The 17,819-nt window shown below is 38.1% G+C and overlaps 1 protein-coding gene across 1 annotated transcript in view; it reads left to right on the top strand.

Annotated features, from left to right (window-relative positions):
• Positions 1–17,819, top strand: part of LOC138316764 (uncharacterized) — a 119,387-nt gene that overhangs the window by 56,553 nt on the left and 45,015 nt on the right. Inside the window, exon 5 of the mRNA XM_069258421.1 lies at positions 11,360–11,618. Coding sequence (XP_069114522.1) covers positions 11,360–11,618 — 259 coding nt within the window. The remainder of the gene's footprint in view (positions 1–11,359; positions 11,619–17,819) is intronic.

The raw sequence follows: 17,819 nt of genomic DNA, 5'->3' as shown, positions 1-17,819 counted from the left end.
ATATTGTTGGTCTGGCCCTGATCTGGTCCAGAGCAACTTCCCTTATTATTGGACTATATTGTTTGGTCTGGCCTGATCTGGTCCAGAGCAACTTCCCTATTATATATGTTGGTCTGGCCCTGATCTGGTCCAGAGCAACTTCCCTTATTATTGACTATATTGTTGGTCTGGTCCTGATCTGGTCCAGAGCAACTTCCCTTATTATTGGACTATATTGTTGGTCTGGCCCTGATCTGGTCCAGAGCAACCTCCCTTATTATTGAACTATATTGTTGGTCTGGTCCTGATCTGGTCCAGAGCAACTTCCCTTATTATTGGACTATATTGTTGGTCTGGCCCTGATCTGGTCCAGAGCAACCTCCCTTATTATGAGCTATATTGTTTGGTCTGGCCCTGATCTGGTCCAGAGCAACTTCCCTTATTATTGGACTATATTGTTGGTCTGGCCCTGATCTGGTCCAGAGCAACTTCCCTTATTATTGAACTATATTGTTGGTCTGGTCCTGATCTGGTCCAGAGCAACTTCCCTTTTGTGGTTGTATCTGCAGAGCACCTCCTATATTGATATATTGTTGGTCTGGTCCTGATCTGGTCCAGAGCAACTTCCCTTATTATTGGACTATATTGTTGGTCTGGCCCTGATCTGGTCCAGAGCAACCTCCCTTATTATTGAACTATATTGTTGGTCTGGTCCTGATCTGGTCCAGAGCAACTTCCCTTATTATTGGACTATATTGTTGGTCTGGCCCTGATCTGGTCCAGAGCAACCTCCCTTATTAATGAGCTATATTGTTGATCTGGTCTCTGATCTGGTCCAAAGCAACCTCCCTTATTATTGAGCTATATTGTTGGTCTGGTTCTGATCTGGTCCAGAGCAACCTCCCTTATTATTGAGCTATATTGTTGGTCTGGTCCTGATCTGGTCCAGAGCAACTTCCCTTATTATTGAACTATATTGTTGGTCTGGTCCTGATCTGGTCCAGAGCAACTTCCCTTATTATTGGACTATATTGTTGGTCTGGTCCTGATCTGGTCCAAAGCAACCTCCCTTATTAATGAGCTATATTGTTAGTCTGATCCTGATCTGGTCCAGAACAACTTCCCTTATTATTGGACTATATTGTTGGTCTGGCCCTAATCTGGTCCAGAGCAACTTCCCTTATTATTGGACTATATTGTTGGTCTGGTCCTGATCTGGTCCAGAGCAACTTCCCTTATTATTGGACTATATTGTTGGTCTGGTCCTGATCTGTCCAGAGCAACTTCCCTTATTATTGAGCTATATTGTTGGTCTGGTCCTGATCTGGTCCAGAGCAACTTCCCTTATTATTGAGCTATATTGTTGGTCTGGTCCTGATCTGGTCCAGAGCAACCTCCCTTATTATTGGACTATATTGTTGGTCTGGTCCTGATCTGGTCCAGAGCAACTTTCCTTATTATTGAGCTATATTGTTGGTCTGGTCCTGATCTGGTCCAGAGCAACTCCCTTATTATTGAGCTATATTGTTGGTCTGGTCCTGATCTGGTCCAGAGCAACTTCCCTTATTATTGGACTATATTGTTGGTCTGGCCCTGATCTGGTCCAGAGCAACTTCCCTTATTATTGGACTATATTGTTGGTCTGGCCCTGATCTGGTCCAGAGCAACTTCCCTTATTATTGGACTATATTGTTGGTCTGGCCCTGATCTGGTCCAGAGCAACTTCCCTTATTATTGAGCTATATTGTTGGTCTGGTCCTGATCTGGTCCAGAGCAACCTCCCTTATTATTGAGCTATATTGTTGGTCTGGTCCTGATCTGGTCCAGAGCAACTTCCCTTATTATTGGACTATATTGTTGGTCTGGCCCTGATCTGGTCAAGAGCAACTTCCCTTATTATTGGACTATATTGTTGGTCTGGTCCTGATCTGGTCCAGAGCAACTTCCCTTATTATTGAACTATATTGTTGGTCTGGTCCTGATCTGGTCCAGAGCAACTTCCCTTATTATTGGACTATATTGTTGGTCTGGTCCTGATCTGGTCCAGAGCAACTTCCCTTATTATTGGACTATATTGTTGGTCTGGCCCTGATCTGGTCCAGAGCAACCTCCCTTATTATTGAGCTATATTGTTGGTCTGGCCCTGATCTGGTCCAGAGCAACCTCCCTTATTAATTAGCTATATTGTTGTCTGGCCCTGATCTGGTCCAGAGCAACCTCCCTTATTATTGAGCTATATTGTTGGTCTGGCCCTGATCTAGTCCAAAGCAGCTTCCCTTATTATTGGAGTATATTGTTGGTCTGGCCCTGATCTGGTCTAAAGCAACCTCCCTTATTTATTGTTGGTCTGGCCCTGATCAGGTCCAGAGCAACCTCCCTTTTTATTGGAGTATATTGTTGGTCTGGCCCTGATCTGGTCCAAAGCAACCTCCCTTATTAATTAGCTATATTGTTGGTCTGGCCCTGATCTGGTCCAGAGCAACCTCCCTTATTATTGAGCTATATTGTTGGTCTGGCCCTGATCTAGTCCAAAGCAGCTTCCCTTATTATTGGAGTATATTGTCGGTCTGGCCCTGATCTGGTCTAAAGCAACCTCCCTTTTTATTGGAGTATATTGTTGGTCTGGCCCTGATCTGGTCCAAAGCAACCTCCCTCCCTTTTATTGGACTATATTGTTGGTCTGGCCCTGATCTGGTCCAAAGCAACTTCCCTTATTATTGGAGTATATTGTTGGTCTGGCCCTGATCTGGTCCAGAGCAACCTCCCTGATTAATGAGCTATATTGTTGGTCTGGTCCTGATCTGGTCCAGAGCAACCTCCCTTATTATTGAGCTATATTGTTGGTCTGGTCCTGATCTGGTCCAGAGCAACTTCCCTTATTATTGGACTATATTGTTGGTCTGGCCCTGATCTGGTCCAGAGCAACTTCCCTTATTATTGGACTATATTGTTGGTCTGGTCCTGATCTGGTCCAGAGCAACTTCCCTTATTATTGGACTATATTGTTGGTCTGGTCCTGATCTGGTCCAGAGCAACTTCCCTTATTATTGGACTATATTGTTGGTCTGGTCCTGATCTGGTCCAGAGCAACTTCCCTTATTATTGGACTATATTGTTGGTCTGGTCCTGATCTGGTCCAGAGCAACTTCCCTTATTATTGGACTATATTGTTGGTCTGGTCCTGATCTGGTCCAGAGCAACTCCCTTATTATTGAGCTATATTGTTGTTGGTCTGGTCCTGATCTGGTCCAGAGCAACTTCCCCTTATTATTGAGCTATATTGTTGGTCTGGCTGATCTGGTCATTGTTGGTCTGGTCCTGATCTGGTCCAGAGCAACTTCCCTTATTATTGAGCTATATTGTTGGTCTGGTTCTGATCTGGTCCAGAGCAAGCTCCCTTATTATTGAGCTATATTGTTGGTCTGGTCCTGATCTGGTCCAGAGCAACTTCCCTTATTATTGAGACTATATTGTTGGTCTGGCCCTGATCTGGTCCAGAGCAACTTCCCTTATTATTGGAGCTATATTTTGTTGGTCTGGTCCTGATCTGGTCCAGAGCAACTTCCCTTATTATTGGCTATATATTTGTTGGTCTGGTCCTGATCTGGTCCAGAGCAACTTCCCTTATTATTGGACTATATTGTTGGTCTGGCCTATCTGGTCCAGAGCAACCTCCCTTATTATGAGCTATATTGTTGGTCTGGCCCTGATCTGGTCCAGAGCAACCTCCCTTATTATTGATATATTGTTGGTCTGGCCCTGATCTGGTCCAGAGCAACCTCCCTTATTATTGAGCTATATTGTTGGTCTGGCCCTGATCTAGTCCAGAGCAACTTCCCTTATTATTGGAGTATATTGTTGGTCTGGCCCTGATCTGGTCCAAAGCAACCTCCCTTTTATTGGAGTATATTGTTGGTCTGGCCCTGATCTGGTCTAAAGCAACCTCCCTTTTTATTGGACTATATTGTTGGTCTGGCCCTGATCTGGTCCAGAGCAACCTCCCTTATTATTGGAGTATATTGTTGGTCTGGCCCTGATCTAGTCCAAAGCAGCTTCCCTTATTATTGGAGTATATTGTTGGTCTGGCCCTGATCTGGTCTAAAGCAACCTCCCTTTTTATTGGAGTATATTGTTGGTCTGGCCCTGATCTGGTCCAAAGCAACCTCCCTTATTATTGAACTATATTGTTGGTCTGGTCCTGATCTGGTCCAGAGCAACCTCCCCTTATTATTGGACTATATTGTTGGTGTGGTCCTGATCTGGTCCAGAGCAACTTCCCTTATTATTGAGCTATATTGTTGGTCTGGCCCTTATCTGGTCCAAAGCAGCTTCCGTTATAATTGAACTATATTGTTGGTCTGGTCCTGATCTGGTCCAGAGCAACTTCCCTTATTATTGAGCTATATTGTTGGTCTGGTCCTGATCTGGTCCAGAGCAACTTCCCTTATTATTGAACTATATTGTTGGTCTGGTCGTTATCTGGTCCAGAGCAGCTTCCCATATTATTGACTATATTGTTGGTCTGGTCCTGATCTGGTCCAGAGCAACCTCCCTTATTAATGAGCTATATTGTTTTCTGGTCCTGATCTGGTCCAAGCAATTTCTTATTATTGAACTATATGTTGGTCTGGTCCTATCTGGTCCAGAGCAACTTCCCTTATTATTGAGACTATATTGTTGGTCTGGTCCTGATCTGGTCCAGAGCAACTTCCCTTATTATTGGACTATATTGTTGGTCTGGTCCTGATCTGGTCCAGAGCAACTTCCCTTATTATTGGACTATATTGTTGGTCTGGTCCTGATCTGGTCCAAAGCAACCTCCCTTATTATTGAGCTATATTGTTGGTCTGATCCTGATCTGGTCCAGAGCAACTTCCCTTATTATTGGAGCTATATTGTTGGTCTGGCCCTGATCTGGTCCAGAGCAACCTCCCTGATTATTGAGCTATATTGTTGGTCTGGTCTGATCTGGTCCAGAGCAACCTCCCTTATTATTGAGCTATATTGTTGGTCTGGTCCTGATCTGGTCCAGAGCAACTTCCCTTATTATTGGACTATATTGTTGGTCTGGTCCTGATCTGGTCCAGAGCAACTTCCCTTATTATTGGACTATATTGTTGGTCTGGCCCTGATCTGGTCCAGAGCAACTTCCCTTATTATTGGACTATATTGTTGGTCTGGTCCTGATCTGGTCCAGAGCAACTTCCCTTATTATTGAACTATATTGTTGGTCTGGTCCTGATCTGGTCCAGAGCAACTTCCCTTATTATTGGACTATATTGTTGGTCTGGTCCTGATCTGGTCCAGAGCAACTTCCCTTATTATTGAGCTATATTGTTGGTCTGGCCCTGATCTGGTCCAGAGCAACTTCCCTTATTATTGGACTATATTGTTGGTCTGGTCCTGATCTGGTCCAGAGCAACTTCCCTTATTATTGAGCTATATTGTTGGTCTGGTCCTGATCTGGTCCAGAGCAGCTTCCCATATTATTGGACTATATTGTTGGTCTGGCCCTGATCTGGTCCAGAGCAACTTCCCTTATTATTAGACTATATTGTTGGTCTGGCCCTGATCTGGTCCAGAGCAACCTCCCTTATTATTGAGCTATATTGTTGGTCTGGCCCTGATCTGGTCCAGAGCAGCTTCCCCCTTATTATTGGACTATATTGTTGGTCTGGCCCTGATCTGGCTCAGAGCAACCTCCCTTATTATTGAGCTATATTGTTGGTATGGCCCTGATCTGGTCCAGAGCATTTTCCTTTATTATTGAGCTATATTGTTGGTCTGGCCCTGATCTGGTTCAAAGCAGCTTCCGTTATTATTGGAGTATATTGTTGGTCTGGCCCTGATCTGGTCCAGAGCAATTTCCCTTATTATTGGACTATATTGTTAGTCTGGTCCTGATCTGGTCCAGAGCAACCTCCCTTATTATTGGACTATATTGTTGGTCTGGCCCTGATCTGGTCCAGAGCAACTTCCCTTATTATTGGACTATATTGTTGGTCTGGCCCTGATCTGGTCCAGAGCAACTTCCCTTATTATTGGACTGTATTGTTGGTCTGGTCCTGATCTGGTCCAGAGCAGCTTCCCATATTATTGGACTATATTGTTGGTCTGGTCCTGATCTGGTCCAGAGCAACTTCCCTTATTATTGGACTAGGATCCCTCCTTATTGAGTATATTGTTGGTCTGGCCCTGATCTGGTCCAGAGCAGCTTCCCATATTATTGGACTGTATTGTTGGTCTGGCCCTGATCTGGTCCAGAGCAACCTCCCTTATTATTGAGCTATATTGTTGGTATGGCCCTGATCTGGTCCAGAGCAGCTTCCCATATTATTGGACTATATTGTTGGTCTGGTCCTGATCTGGTCCAGAGCAACTTCCCTTATTATTGGACTATATTGTTAGGGCCCCGCATCGAGATGCGGGTGCCCTATAGTAATCAGGTTGTCTGTCCGTCTGTCTGTCCGTCCGTCCGTCCGTCTGTCTGTCCGTTTTTTTTTTTTGCACATTAATGATGGAAGGGAGTGGAGTATTTTCCCCATATTTTAAACGATGATTCCCCATCCATCCTAGATCTGCTTGGTAATTTTTCAGGCTGAAATTAAATTAAAAATCGGCCATCTTGGATTTTAACATTTAAAAAAATCACAATGTTGTTGCTCTTAACTGATAAACATTTTGTTATAACATTATGATGCAAAGTTGTTCAGAATTAAACAAGGAGTTGACTGTCCAAAGGTAAGGTCATGGGCCAAGGTTACTAAGTCAAAGGTCAAGGTCAAATTTAAAAAAATTATTTTCTCATGAACATTTTGCTACAACATTTATAATGAAGCAGAGTTGTTTAGAATTAAACAAGAAGTCAACTCACCAAAGTTTTGACTGACCAAAGGTAAGATCATGGGGTCACTGCATCAAAGGTTGTGGACACATTTTCCATTTTTGGACTTATTAACAATTTGTTATGACATAATAAATAAAATTTTTCATTGCTTAATATATTAATTAAAGTCAATATGATTTGAATCAAAATGGCTACATGATATGATTAGAATCAAAAAGGATTCAAGTTAAATACTTGGAAGACTTTTTCCAAAGAATTATAATAATGTACCATCATCGGTTTCCCAATTAATGTTGACATTAATAATTTATTAGCAACATATAGCTAACACGGAAGAATTCGTTGTCAAAATACTACTTTTCCACTTAAGCACGTCAGACACATAGCAGGGCCCTTTCTGACGTGTCAGTGTTATAGTTGGTCTGGTCCTGATCTGGTCCAGAGCAACTTCCCTTATTATTGAGCTAAATTGTTGGTCTGGCCCTGATCTGGTCCAGAGCAACTTCCCTTATTATTGAGCTAAATTGTTGGTCTGGTCCTGATCTGGTCCAGAGCAACCTCCCTTATTATTGAGCTATATTGTTGGTCTGGCCCTGGTCTGGTCCAGAGCAACTTCCCTTATTATTGGACTATATTGTTGGTCTGGTCCTGATCTGGTCCAGAGCAACCTCCCTGATTAATGAGCTATATTGTTATTCTGGTCCTGATCTGGTCCAGAGCAACTTCCCTTATTATTGGACTATATTGTTGGTCTGGCCCTGATCTGGTCCAGAGCAACTTCCCTTAATTTTGGACTATATTGTTGGTCTGGTCCTGATCTGGTCCAGAGCAACCTCCCTTATTATTGAACTATATTGTTGGTCTGGCCCTGATCTGGTCCAGAGCAACTTCCCTTATTATTGGACTATATTGTTGGTCTGGCCCTGATCTGGTCCAGAGCAACCTCCCTTATTATTGGACTATATTGTTGGTCTGGCCCTGATCTGGTCCAGAGCAACCTCCCTTATTATTGAGCTATATTGTTGGTCTGGCCCTGATCTGGTCCATAGCAACCTCCCTTATTATTGAGCTATATTGTTGGTCTGGCCCTGATCTGGTCCAGAGCAACCTCCCTTATTATTGAGCTATATTGTTGGTCTGGCCCTGATCTGGTCCAGAGCAACCTCCCTTATTATTGAGATATATTGTTAGTCTGGCCCTGATCTGGTCCAGAGCAACCTCCCTTATTAATGAGCTATATTGTTGGACTGGCCCTGATCTGGTCCAGAGCAACTTCCCTTATTATTGGACTATATTGTTGGTCTGGTCCTGATCTGGTCCAGAGCAACTTCCTTGATTATTGGACTATATTGTTGGTCTGGTCCTGATCTGGTCCAGAGCAACTTCCCTTATAATTGGATTATATTGTTGGTCTGGCCTTGATCTGGTCCAAAGCAACCTCCCTTATTATTGAGCTATATTGTTTGTCTGGCCCTGATCTGGTCCAGAGCAACCTTCCTTCCTGTCCTGTTTCATATTTTCCACCCCTCTTTGATATATTGAAATGAAACAATAAAATGTCCTAACAGCTATTTTAATGTCTTCATATGTAGGTATTAAATCATTAATACATTATTAATAAGATGGGATGTGGAAACTTAATTAGTTCTGACGGTCCCACTATCTTATATGTGTGGATTAACCAGAGGTTACTTTCATCCCTGATCAGCAATTGGCTTTATGCACTCATGCTTGGTATGCCAGACTAGGGGCAATGGGTCCTTTGGGCCCTCTTTGCTAGCCAAAGTGTTACCTTGCATCCTCTGACAGCTGCTGGCTACATGCACATAGTACATCATGTGGGATTAGAGCCTTGGACCCTAATGGGACCCCTATGCTGCAGAGGTTTGGTGATGAGCCACTCACATTCTAGTACTTGCACATTCTGGCCAATGACAGAGGTAGAGGATCTATAGGTTACTAGTGCTCGGACTTGTACAGTACAGTCTCCTGATCACTACGCTGGTGTCAAGTCATCGCCAGGTTCCAGCACCTGTCCAAATTTGACAATTTGTGTTTCCTTATGGAACAAAATCCCATTCCACCCATCCCATAGTATAGTTTAGCTATGCTTTGTCAATGTTTTTTTTTTATAGTGTTTAGTTGTTTATTTTGTAGTTTCTAGTTTGTTATTGTCTTATAGCAGTAGACCAATATTTCATATTTATGGACTTTTTTGGATCTTTTTCACATATATATTGTGTATTATTACATGATATTAAATATTGGTTACTTTTGGCCCAAACCTGTGTTTTTTTCACCACAGTATATCTGATTAATAAAAGGTGATGGCAATAACTCCTGCTACCTCATAAAAATTCTTTTGCTCAAATTGCATTAAAGGGCTACTACGTTTCCAAAACAAAAAGTAAAAGTTAGTTGATAAAACTTATGATGTGAAGACATTGATATCAAAGGCCTAAGTTGTAGTGAAACACCAAACAAAAATACAAGGCTCCATGTGTAAATCTGTAGTAACCAAAAAGGTTTATTTCTCTTTTTTGTTGCATGGCAACTTAACTGTGCTGTATTCAGGATAAAGTTGGAATCATCTGACAGCCCCCATCATAGAAATTAACATTTCGTTAATCTGTTTAAAATTGTTTAGAAAGTGATGAGAAGAAATCATTTTACAGTTAAAATCTTTAAATTAGAATCCGTTTCAGAAAGATAGTGGACCTTTCATATATGACTCTTGTTTTTCAAATGCTTTTCCTCTTCGGTCAATAATCATATATGACATCATGATGAATTTTTGCTATTAAATTGAACAATTTTTCATGTTGAAGAAAATCAAAATTTCTTGATCTGATATTTTTAGTTAAAATCAGGAAATTTTTGACCCATGTAAATATTAATAATCAGCTGTACAGTATGTGAAAAACAGAATCTTACACTCTGTGTATGTAATATATCAAACTTGTTCAAACATTCAATGAAGAACTGATCTCAAAAGGTTTGTTGCATATAAAGTTATGAACTTTTGTGATAAATTCCATATTACATAGTGCTTCAGTAAAGAAACCACATTTCCTATCAATAGGAAAAGGAAAACCAATCCTGTGTAATAGACAGAAATGTATTTCATTTCAATAAAATGTCATTTTGTCTCATTCATATAATATTTTTCATGAATTCCCATTGTGCGTCAAAAACTTATTAAAGAAGGAATCCTTTAAGGACAGTCAATATGACGATAAATCTAATGAACTGTCAATGATTCGGAGTTTGTCACTGCGAAGGTGTATAGATCCCCGAGAGCACAACAATGTATGGGTTTGTGATGGGCAGGTGTCGGGTGCAGAGACAGAAACTCTAGAGTTCTGAGTCTACAGGGAACCATCGAGGAATCCTAATTGATACTGGGGATAGCAAGCCCTAATGTATATCTATAGCACACATATTTCAGCTTTACTGGGATTGATCAGGAGAAACGGGCGACAGTATGTTAAGGACAGATGTGTAATGTCACGAGTGTAAAAAAGGAATCTCATAGTGTCAAAGTACCACGATTGTTGTTAGTCACTGTGTACCGCCGTTGTTGTGTAAGGTATACAAAGATTATTGATAGTCACTTTGTTGACGACGTTGTACTACTGGAATGATTTGTTTAACAATGACTGGGAATAGTCCGGCTATAATCACCATATCTCCCGAGGATACTATCTCTCAAATTCAGGGTAATACTTTTTCTCTCATTTTATTCAGTTTGCTGACATGTTGCCATTGCAGGATATTGACTTTTGCATTTTTGTTTCTGTTTCAAGCAATTGATATTTTGTTATTTCTAACAAAAAGATTATGCATTTGTATTTCCATTGGTTTGCTAGAACAATGCTTATTTTCTGTTTATATTGTATGCTACACTGCTTACAAGTGAGCTTATGTCAAAGGGCATCATCTGTCCTCCACTTTCTGTGGGTTATCATTTTCCTTTGAACAACTGCAGGGTCCATGGGCCTGCAGTAACATGTTGGGATGAAGGGCTACAAAGATTTTCTTTATTTACCTTGACCTTCATGTTATTATCAAAAAGCCAAAATATTGTAAATGACTTTAAGCATTGATTGCTGAATTAATTTTGTTAAAAAATTACCTTGAAATTCATAACAATAAGTGAGGTCAAAGAAGCTTTAAACTGCTTCTTCTAAATGATCATTATTACAGGACTTAGTAACATTAATTACAGTTAATTACAAGAAATGCAGAGTGAATGAACTTAATCAGCAATTACTACCATATTAAACTGGTAAAAACACTTCTCAATGATGAAATAAGCAGAATTAAAGGGGTGTACTGGAATCGGTTTTGTCTGATCAATTCTCCTGAACTAATTGGTCGATTTCGATTAATCTTTGCAGCAATGTTGTGGACCATGTATAGATGTGCTTGCAAGTTTTTTGCCAGAATCTGGAAATTTAATGGAGGAACATTTGGTTGCCATGTTTTCATTAGTTAGCCATTGGCGTATAGCTCTAGTTTTGTTTGTTTTAGGCTCTCGACGTCCAAGTGACCCATTGACCTTTGTCCAGGACGACAATTTTTCACAGCTGCAGCCCCTGACCAATTCTAATGGACTGTCAAAATCGGAGGGCCGTCTACCGCCGCTCAGTCCTGGATACTTGTCGCCAAGTCCTTACGACAGATTCCAGCCACCACGAAGTCCTGGTTTACTCAGCACAAACTCAGCCTGGAGTGAGCTAGCTAAACTACATTCCCGACGATCATCGTATGGCGACTACACCGATGATAGGTAAGTCTAGTGTTGGTGACATGTTACTTAAAAACTGAAAAGTATATCCTGAGAAATAATTTGTAATTTTATGTAAAATTATACCGCCTTTCACCTTTCAAATGATTTAAAATTTAAGGCTAAGTCAAATGTTCACTGGTCTGTAGACCTAATGGTTGTCCTGAGTTGTGGTCAAGAAGTTCACATTTGGTCAAAGTCAGGATTGTAACTATGACCATTAACACCAAAACTTGGATTGTCTGGAAAAAAACCATTTTCAAATGTCAATGTTTTTGTTTGCTAACAAATACGCAAACAGCTAAACACAGTGTGCTGTCTGAAGAAAAGATTTGGAGTTAGTTCTTGGTAATCATCTGTAAATGATAGCTCTGACATTGTTTCCATACTATATTGCCATGGTTTTACTCTACAAGCCAACTTGGGAAAAGTGCTATTGGAAAGAAGTACTTTCTAGCTTTATCTGGTGCCCCTTACTGTAAATATTTCCCCAGATACACCAGAAAACATTTAGCTATCATATGTCAATCCACAATAACACCAGCAATCTTTGCAATTCTCTTAAGATTATTATATCTACTCTAGCGGAAGTAGACATTTACTCGTGTTTATAAGTTATCTTACAAACTCTGATTTTCCCTTTTTTCCCAAGAATTTGAATAGGAGGGAATGATCAACTATTTAGAATGTGCTGTTTAACTGTCTGTAATAGCACTCACAGAGCAGATTATCGATCTGTTGGAAATCTCGCAATTAAAGCTTGATATGATTAATCTTTAAAGATACTGCAGTCTTATTGTTTCCTTATTTTAGTATTTAATGAACCATGTAACCGAGAGTAACATTAGGTTACAGTTGGCAAAAATTTACTTCCAATGCATTAACTACCGTATCGCTGTTCTGACCCCAGTATTGGCTCCAGGGAGAAAGGCTTCAGGTTAAAATACAAGCTAGTTTAGAAATAATTGGATAAATTGGAGGCTGGTATTGAATGCCAAATTGGTTTTATATGTGGTTTTAGAAGATAACTTATTCAAACTACACCAATCTAAATAATGTACTTGATAGCAATCATATCCTTTCATATAATTTATAAATAATATAAACTTTAAAATTTGATTTCAACAGAACTTTAGATGAAATACCAGAAGAAAAGTAAGTCTGCACCTGTATTTTGGAGATGGAGTTTGGTACCGCACTGTAAGGCTAATGGAGAATTGTGAATTGTAACCTCTTTCAGCAGTGTATAAACCTCTTTTGAGACTTCATTAGCTTTTATGTATAAAAATCAGACCCTTTAAGCCAAAGAGATCTTCAGTAATGTCATAATCTGAGAGATATCATAAAATTGAGTTAATATCCCACAATAGAGCGAGCTCTTCTTTGTCTTCACTCTATTGTTATCCTCTGGTATCAGTCTGATGTCTGTCTGTTGTGTGGCTTTAAAGTTCTGTTGATACATTTTGATATCGCTTTTAAGGCCACAGAATAATGTAACTTTTGATTCTATACAAAGCCTTTTCATTGTGGGGATGATTGCATTCAACTTGTCTCTTAAATCCCTTAATATTAAGTTTGTTTTTTATTAGCATTTCCCAATGGCTTTTGTCGATGAGGGCTATATAAGGCCTTGCAGACTATGCTGTTGCATTCACACACAAGGCTGCCTTTATTAATGAACATTTGTAAGTTTTCTGTGACCTGAAGTAATTCTCGATTGTGCTGGAGTTATTGTTACACACGTGTAATATTGGATTTACAGTATTGGTATGGAGACTATATGGGAAGAACAGTAAGTCATGTTTATTTACCTGCAGGTTCTGTATTACGGTTCTTTTACTGGTGAAGGTTTAATGGTCTGACAGGATTTTGTATTGTAGGACCCACTTAGAAAATAAGCGATGTTGAAAAAACTGCTTAGAATTTGATATATTAAATATAATGACTTTAACAGTAGAAATAAATCATCATTGATATTGCTGTTTTGTTATTTAAAGATGCTCTATCACAGACAAATGGGGTTTTTTCTCTGTCAAAAACAGGAGCAGACGATTTAGTATTTTTCTTCAGTTACAAAAGTTACTTATTTAACACCATTACACCATTGAAAAGTTTCAGCTTCTAATTTTACGTGAAGATAAAAATATTAAGAATAATTCATTGCGTCCCGAAAAAATTCCATGGCACTACACTGTATATCCTATATGGAAAGAAATACTGATTGCACATGCACCAAAATAATTTTTTTGTTTTGTTTTTGTTTTTTTTGTTTGTGTTAATTAGATATAGAGCAATGGAGGATATTATCGTCAGGGGGTAGTTATCGCCAGTTTTTCCTTAATTTAACAATAGTTTGATAAATGGAACAGTCCGGTTGCTACAGTTTTTTGGAACTTTTCTGACCCTACCATCATTCAGGAAAAGCTTTATCTGTTTGTATTTTGATGTTCAAACCTTTTCATATGTTTTCTATGCTGTATTTCGGGTCGTCTTACATGATTGAATAAGGTCAGTCAAAAACCCTTTTCCTTAAGAGATCAAAATCGTAAAACAAATAAACAAAAACAAGAATATACGTGATCTATGACAAGTTCTAGAGCGTCTGCTAAATTGACAAGCGTTCTGTGTACATCTGGTCAACTGTAAATGGGCCTGGCGATAACTGACTTAGATTGTACACACTGGAGGCAATTATCGTCAGTTTTCTAAATTAATTAGAAAATGTAAAAAAAAAAAAAAAAAAATAAAAAAAAAAAAAAACTGATCTCAACATTCAATTCTCCAATAAAACTTGAATTGAATGAAATCCAAGGGAATAATACTTGTGGTCTTAAATCTTTGGACAGAGAATATTAGAGAAATGTTATTATATTTGGAACCTTGCTTTCACTTTCATATCATCAGTTTTGTTTATATCATCACAGGAAATTTATAGCATCTATATCTACATGAAGTCTGCGAAATAACATTTATAATGCATGTGTATATTTGATTGTATTGTCATATAGAAAATAATTGGAATTAATATATATAGATTCATCACAATTTACGTTATTTAAAAATTGAAACATGCTAACAAGGACTGGATAAAGGCCGACAACTCTAAATGTCAATCAAGAAAAAAAGGCCATAGGGGCATGTTTCTTCTTACTTTTAGTTTCATACAATTTCCCCGCATTAATTATCAGTGTCTATAAGAAACAAAAGAGGTCAATATATACATCTAAATAAGCTAATGTTAAATATATGTTGTTTTCTTTTATTTCATAAATTAAAATGTAATGTCTCTAAGTCATATCGGCAGTAGGAATGAATCCCACCAGAGGACAAAAAAAAATGGTTTAGGTTACAAAAACAAATTTTAAAATCATATTTCCTTATAAAATAAATCTATTAAAATAAACGGCTTCCCCTCTTTATCAGGGGTATGCCAAGATTTAAGAGCCATCCTATTGTTTAGTCTTTATTTCATGAAAATTTTGAGCAAACAAAGCTCGAGGTATGGACCAAGAAGCCTTGCTGAATTGAATGTAAACATGTATATAACTTTAATCTTTAGCAGGACAAAAATTATACTATTAAAGACAAATCCATATGTCACGATGTCCAGAAGGCTGTTGTCTTGTAAAGAAAAATACTGCTCAAGTCATGATCACAATGCATTGAATGGATATGAAAGCTTATATCAGAACTACATATGTATATACCATGGTCTATATGTTTCTTTTAAGATGCACCACCGCCGACAGAGTATAAATGATATTCATCATTTGAACAATAATTGGTGTTTAATCGTGTATATATATGTCTAATTAACACAAAAAATAATACAAAATAATTTTGCCTTTGGTGCATGAGCAATCAGTACTTTTCAATTTGAAGTAAAATTAGAAACTCAAACTTTTCAATGGCGGTAATGGTGTAAATAATACGAAATCGTCTGCTCGTGTTTTTAATAGTGAAAAAATACCATTTGTCAGTGGTGGAGCATCTTTAACAGAGCACATGATTTAACATAAACCTAATTATTAACTTATGCAATTAAAAACTTTTCATTGGAAATTTAATTATCTATCTATTTTTAATAAATTTGGATGTAGAACTACATTAATTATAGCTAGCATTTCATTGCCAATATTTATAAATGCAAGGAATGAGTCCTTATAATATGATATATAAATTACCTGAGGAAGTCTTTGTCAACAAAATATCTCAGATGAATGTTTGCTTCACTACATTTACCAATATGTGTAAATTGTCATCATTAAACCAGAACCAGTAAACATAAATATTGTCTTCAAATTGTGTATGCAATATTAACATGAATCAGTTAACATATGTGATAAGATGAGAAAATGTACTTTTGATAGGTGAAATAACAAAGACTGACGATAACTGCCTCCATGTGACGATAACTGCCTCCGTTCAACCGGAAGTGCAAGTAATGAATTCTCCCTTATTATCATGATTAACGTTGAAAACGAGTGCATCTATTATGAACACGGATAATGGTATAGATAACCATATCACATTTTTAATTTTAAGTCAACTGTGTGACATGACTTTGCTATGATCCGGAGATGCTTGACCCGACGATAATACCCTCCATTGCTCTATATGTACACAATTAAACACCAATTATTGTTCAAATGGTGAGTATAATTTATGCTCTGTCAGTGGTGGAGCATATTTAACTGATCTTCCCTAAAAGTAGGTGTTCTTTTATACATGTACAATTAGTCTGCCACCCAAAGTGTACAAGGAATCACCAGTATGGGTCGTTTTATACAGTCAATTAATGATAAATACTTTGTTATAAACGTTTGAAGCTTTCCTGCTCAGAGGGATCATGATCATGACATTTATATTTATAAAAAGATTTAGTTTGAAAGTAAATTTAAAATTTCTGAATTGAACTGGAGGCAAATATGGTAAACAAAACTACAGTTTGCTCTTTGGCCAAACTGCACTTTTAGAAAATGCTCCACCGCCGACAGAGCATAATGACATGCATCAATTGAACAATAACTGATGTAATTTATTGTGTATGTTTGTGTCTAATTAACACAAGAATACATATAAAATAATTTGTTTTGCTTTTGGTGTACGCGCAGTGAGTACTTCATTCCATATAGGGCATAGTGTCATGGAGTTTTTTTGGGGGGATTCAAATAATTATTTTCAATGTTTTTATGTTAAATAAGTAGTACAAACTTTTCAATGGTGGTAATGGTATAAAGTAAGTAACTTTTGTTACTGAAGAGAAATACTAATTCGTCTACTCCTACTTTTGATAGAGAAAGAATACCATTCATCAGCATTGTAGCATCTTTTAAAGCATTCTGCATTTTCATTCTGAAGGAACTATTAAATCTCTTAAGCTAAGTTAAGTTTGTTCTACTGCAATCACTTCATTAGCTTGACCAGACAGTACTATTTAAAAAAAAAATGAGAGCAGTTCAACTTGCTAATATAACTGGAATGGTTGGTTATCTCAATTTCCCCAATATCCTTCTGATAGATAAAGCGTGACAGTCTGAAGTTAAAAATTCATATTGCATCTCTCAGGAAATGTTCCTTTTACCCAGCAAGCTTAGCACAGTCAATAGGGAGAATTTGGACTTTTTGTACCAATACATGGTGGTTAAATTTGGCATATTCCAGTAATTCCACAGAGAAAAACTTTAGCTTTTTCTACTAACTAGAGATATAGATTAATAATCCAAGTCTCTATACTGTCAGAGTCAAATTTTAGTGTTTCAAATTTTGAAGTCAAGATATGACCACATCTACAATATCCCATTTTACAGTACTAAGGAATCGGTCCTATCCATATTAGTTTATGTTGGTAACACAAACTGTTTCATTGTCCTTCTTGCAATACCTACACCCTATCACTCCTAACACTCCTTCAATGCAGCCATCTGGCAATTGGACCCTATGGTATTTGTGCATGTACATTGATACATTGGAATTGATCCAATGTATCAATGTACATGCACAATAAGTACTTTGTAAACTGCAGGGGAAATTTTAATAAAATCTCTATTTGTTGTAGCTGGTGACTATCTCATAATAGACCTTAAATAGATCTTTTTGATGTTTTAAACTGCAATTTGGATTAGAAAGTTCTTTGAAGCAAGCATTTTGTTATTTTACTTATCTGAGAATGAAAACAGATATTATTTCTGGGTTTTGATGCAT

Source organism: Argopecten irradians, chromosome 2, assembly GCF_041381155.1.
Source record: "Argopecten irradians isolate NY chromosome 2, Ai_NY, whole genome shotgun sequence".
NCBI lineage: Eukaryota > Metazoa > Mollusca > Bivalvia > Pectinida > Pectinidae > Argopecten > Argopecten irradians.
Note: the sequence above shows the minus strand (reverse complement) of the source record. Positions and strands in the feature narration are given on the sequence as shown.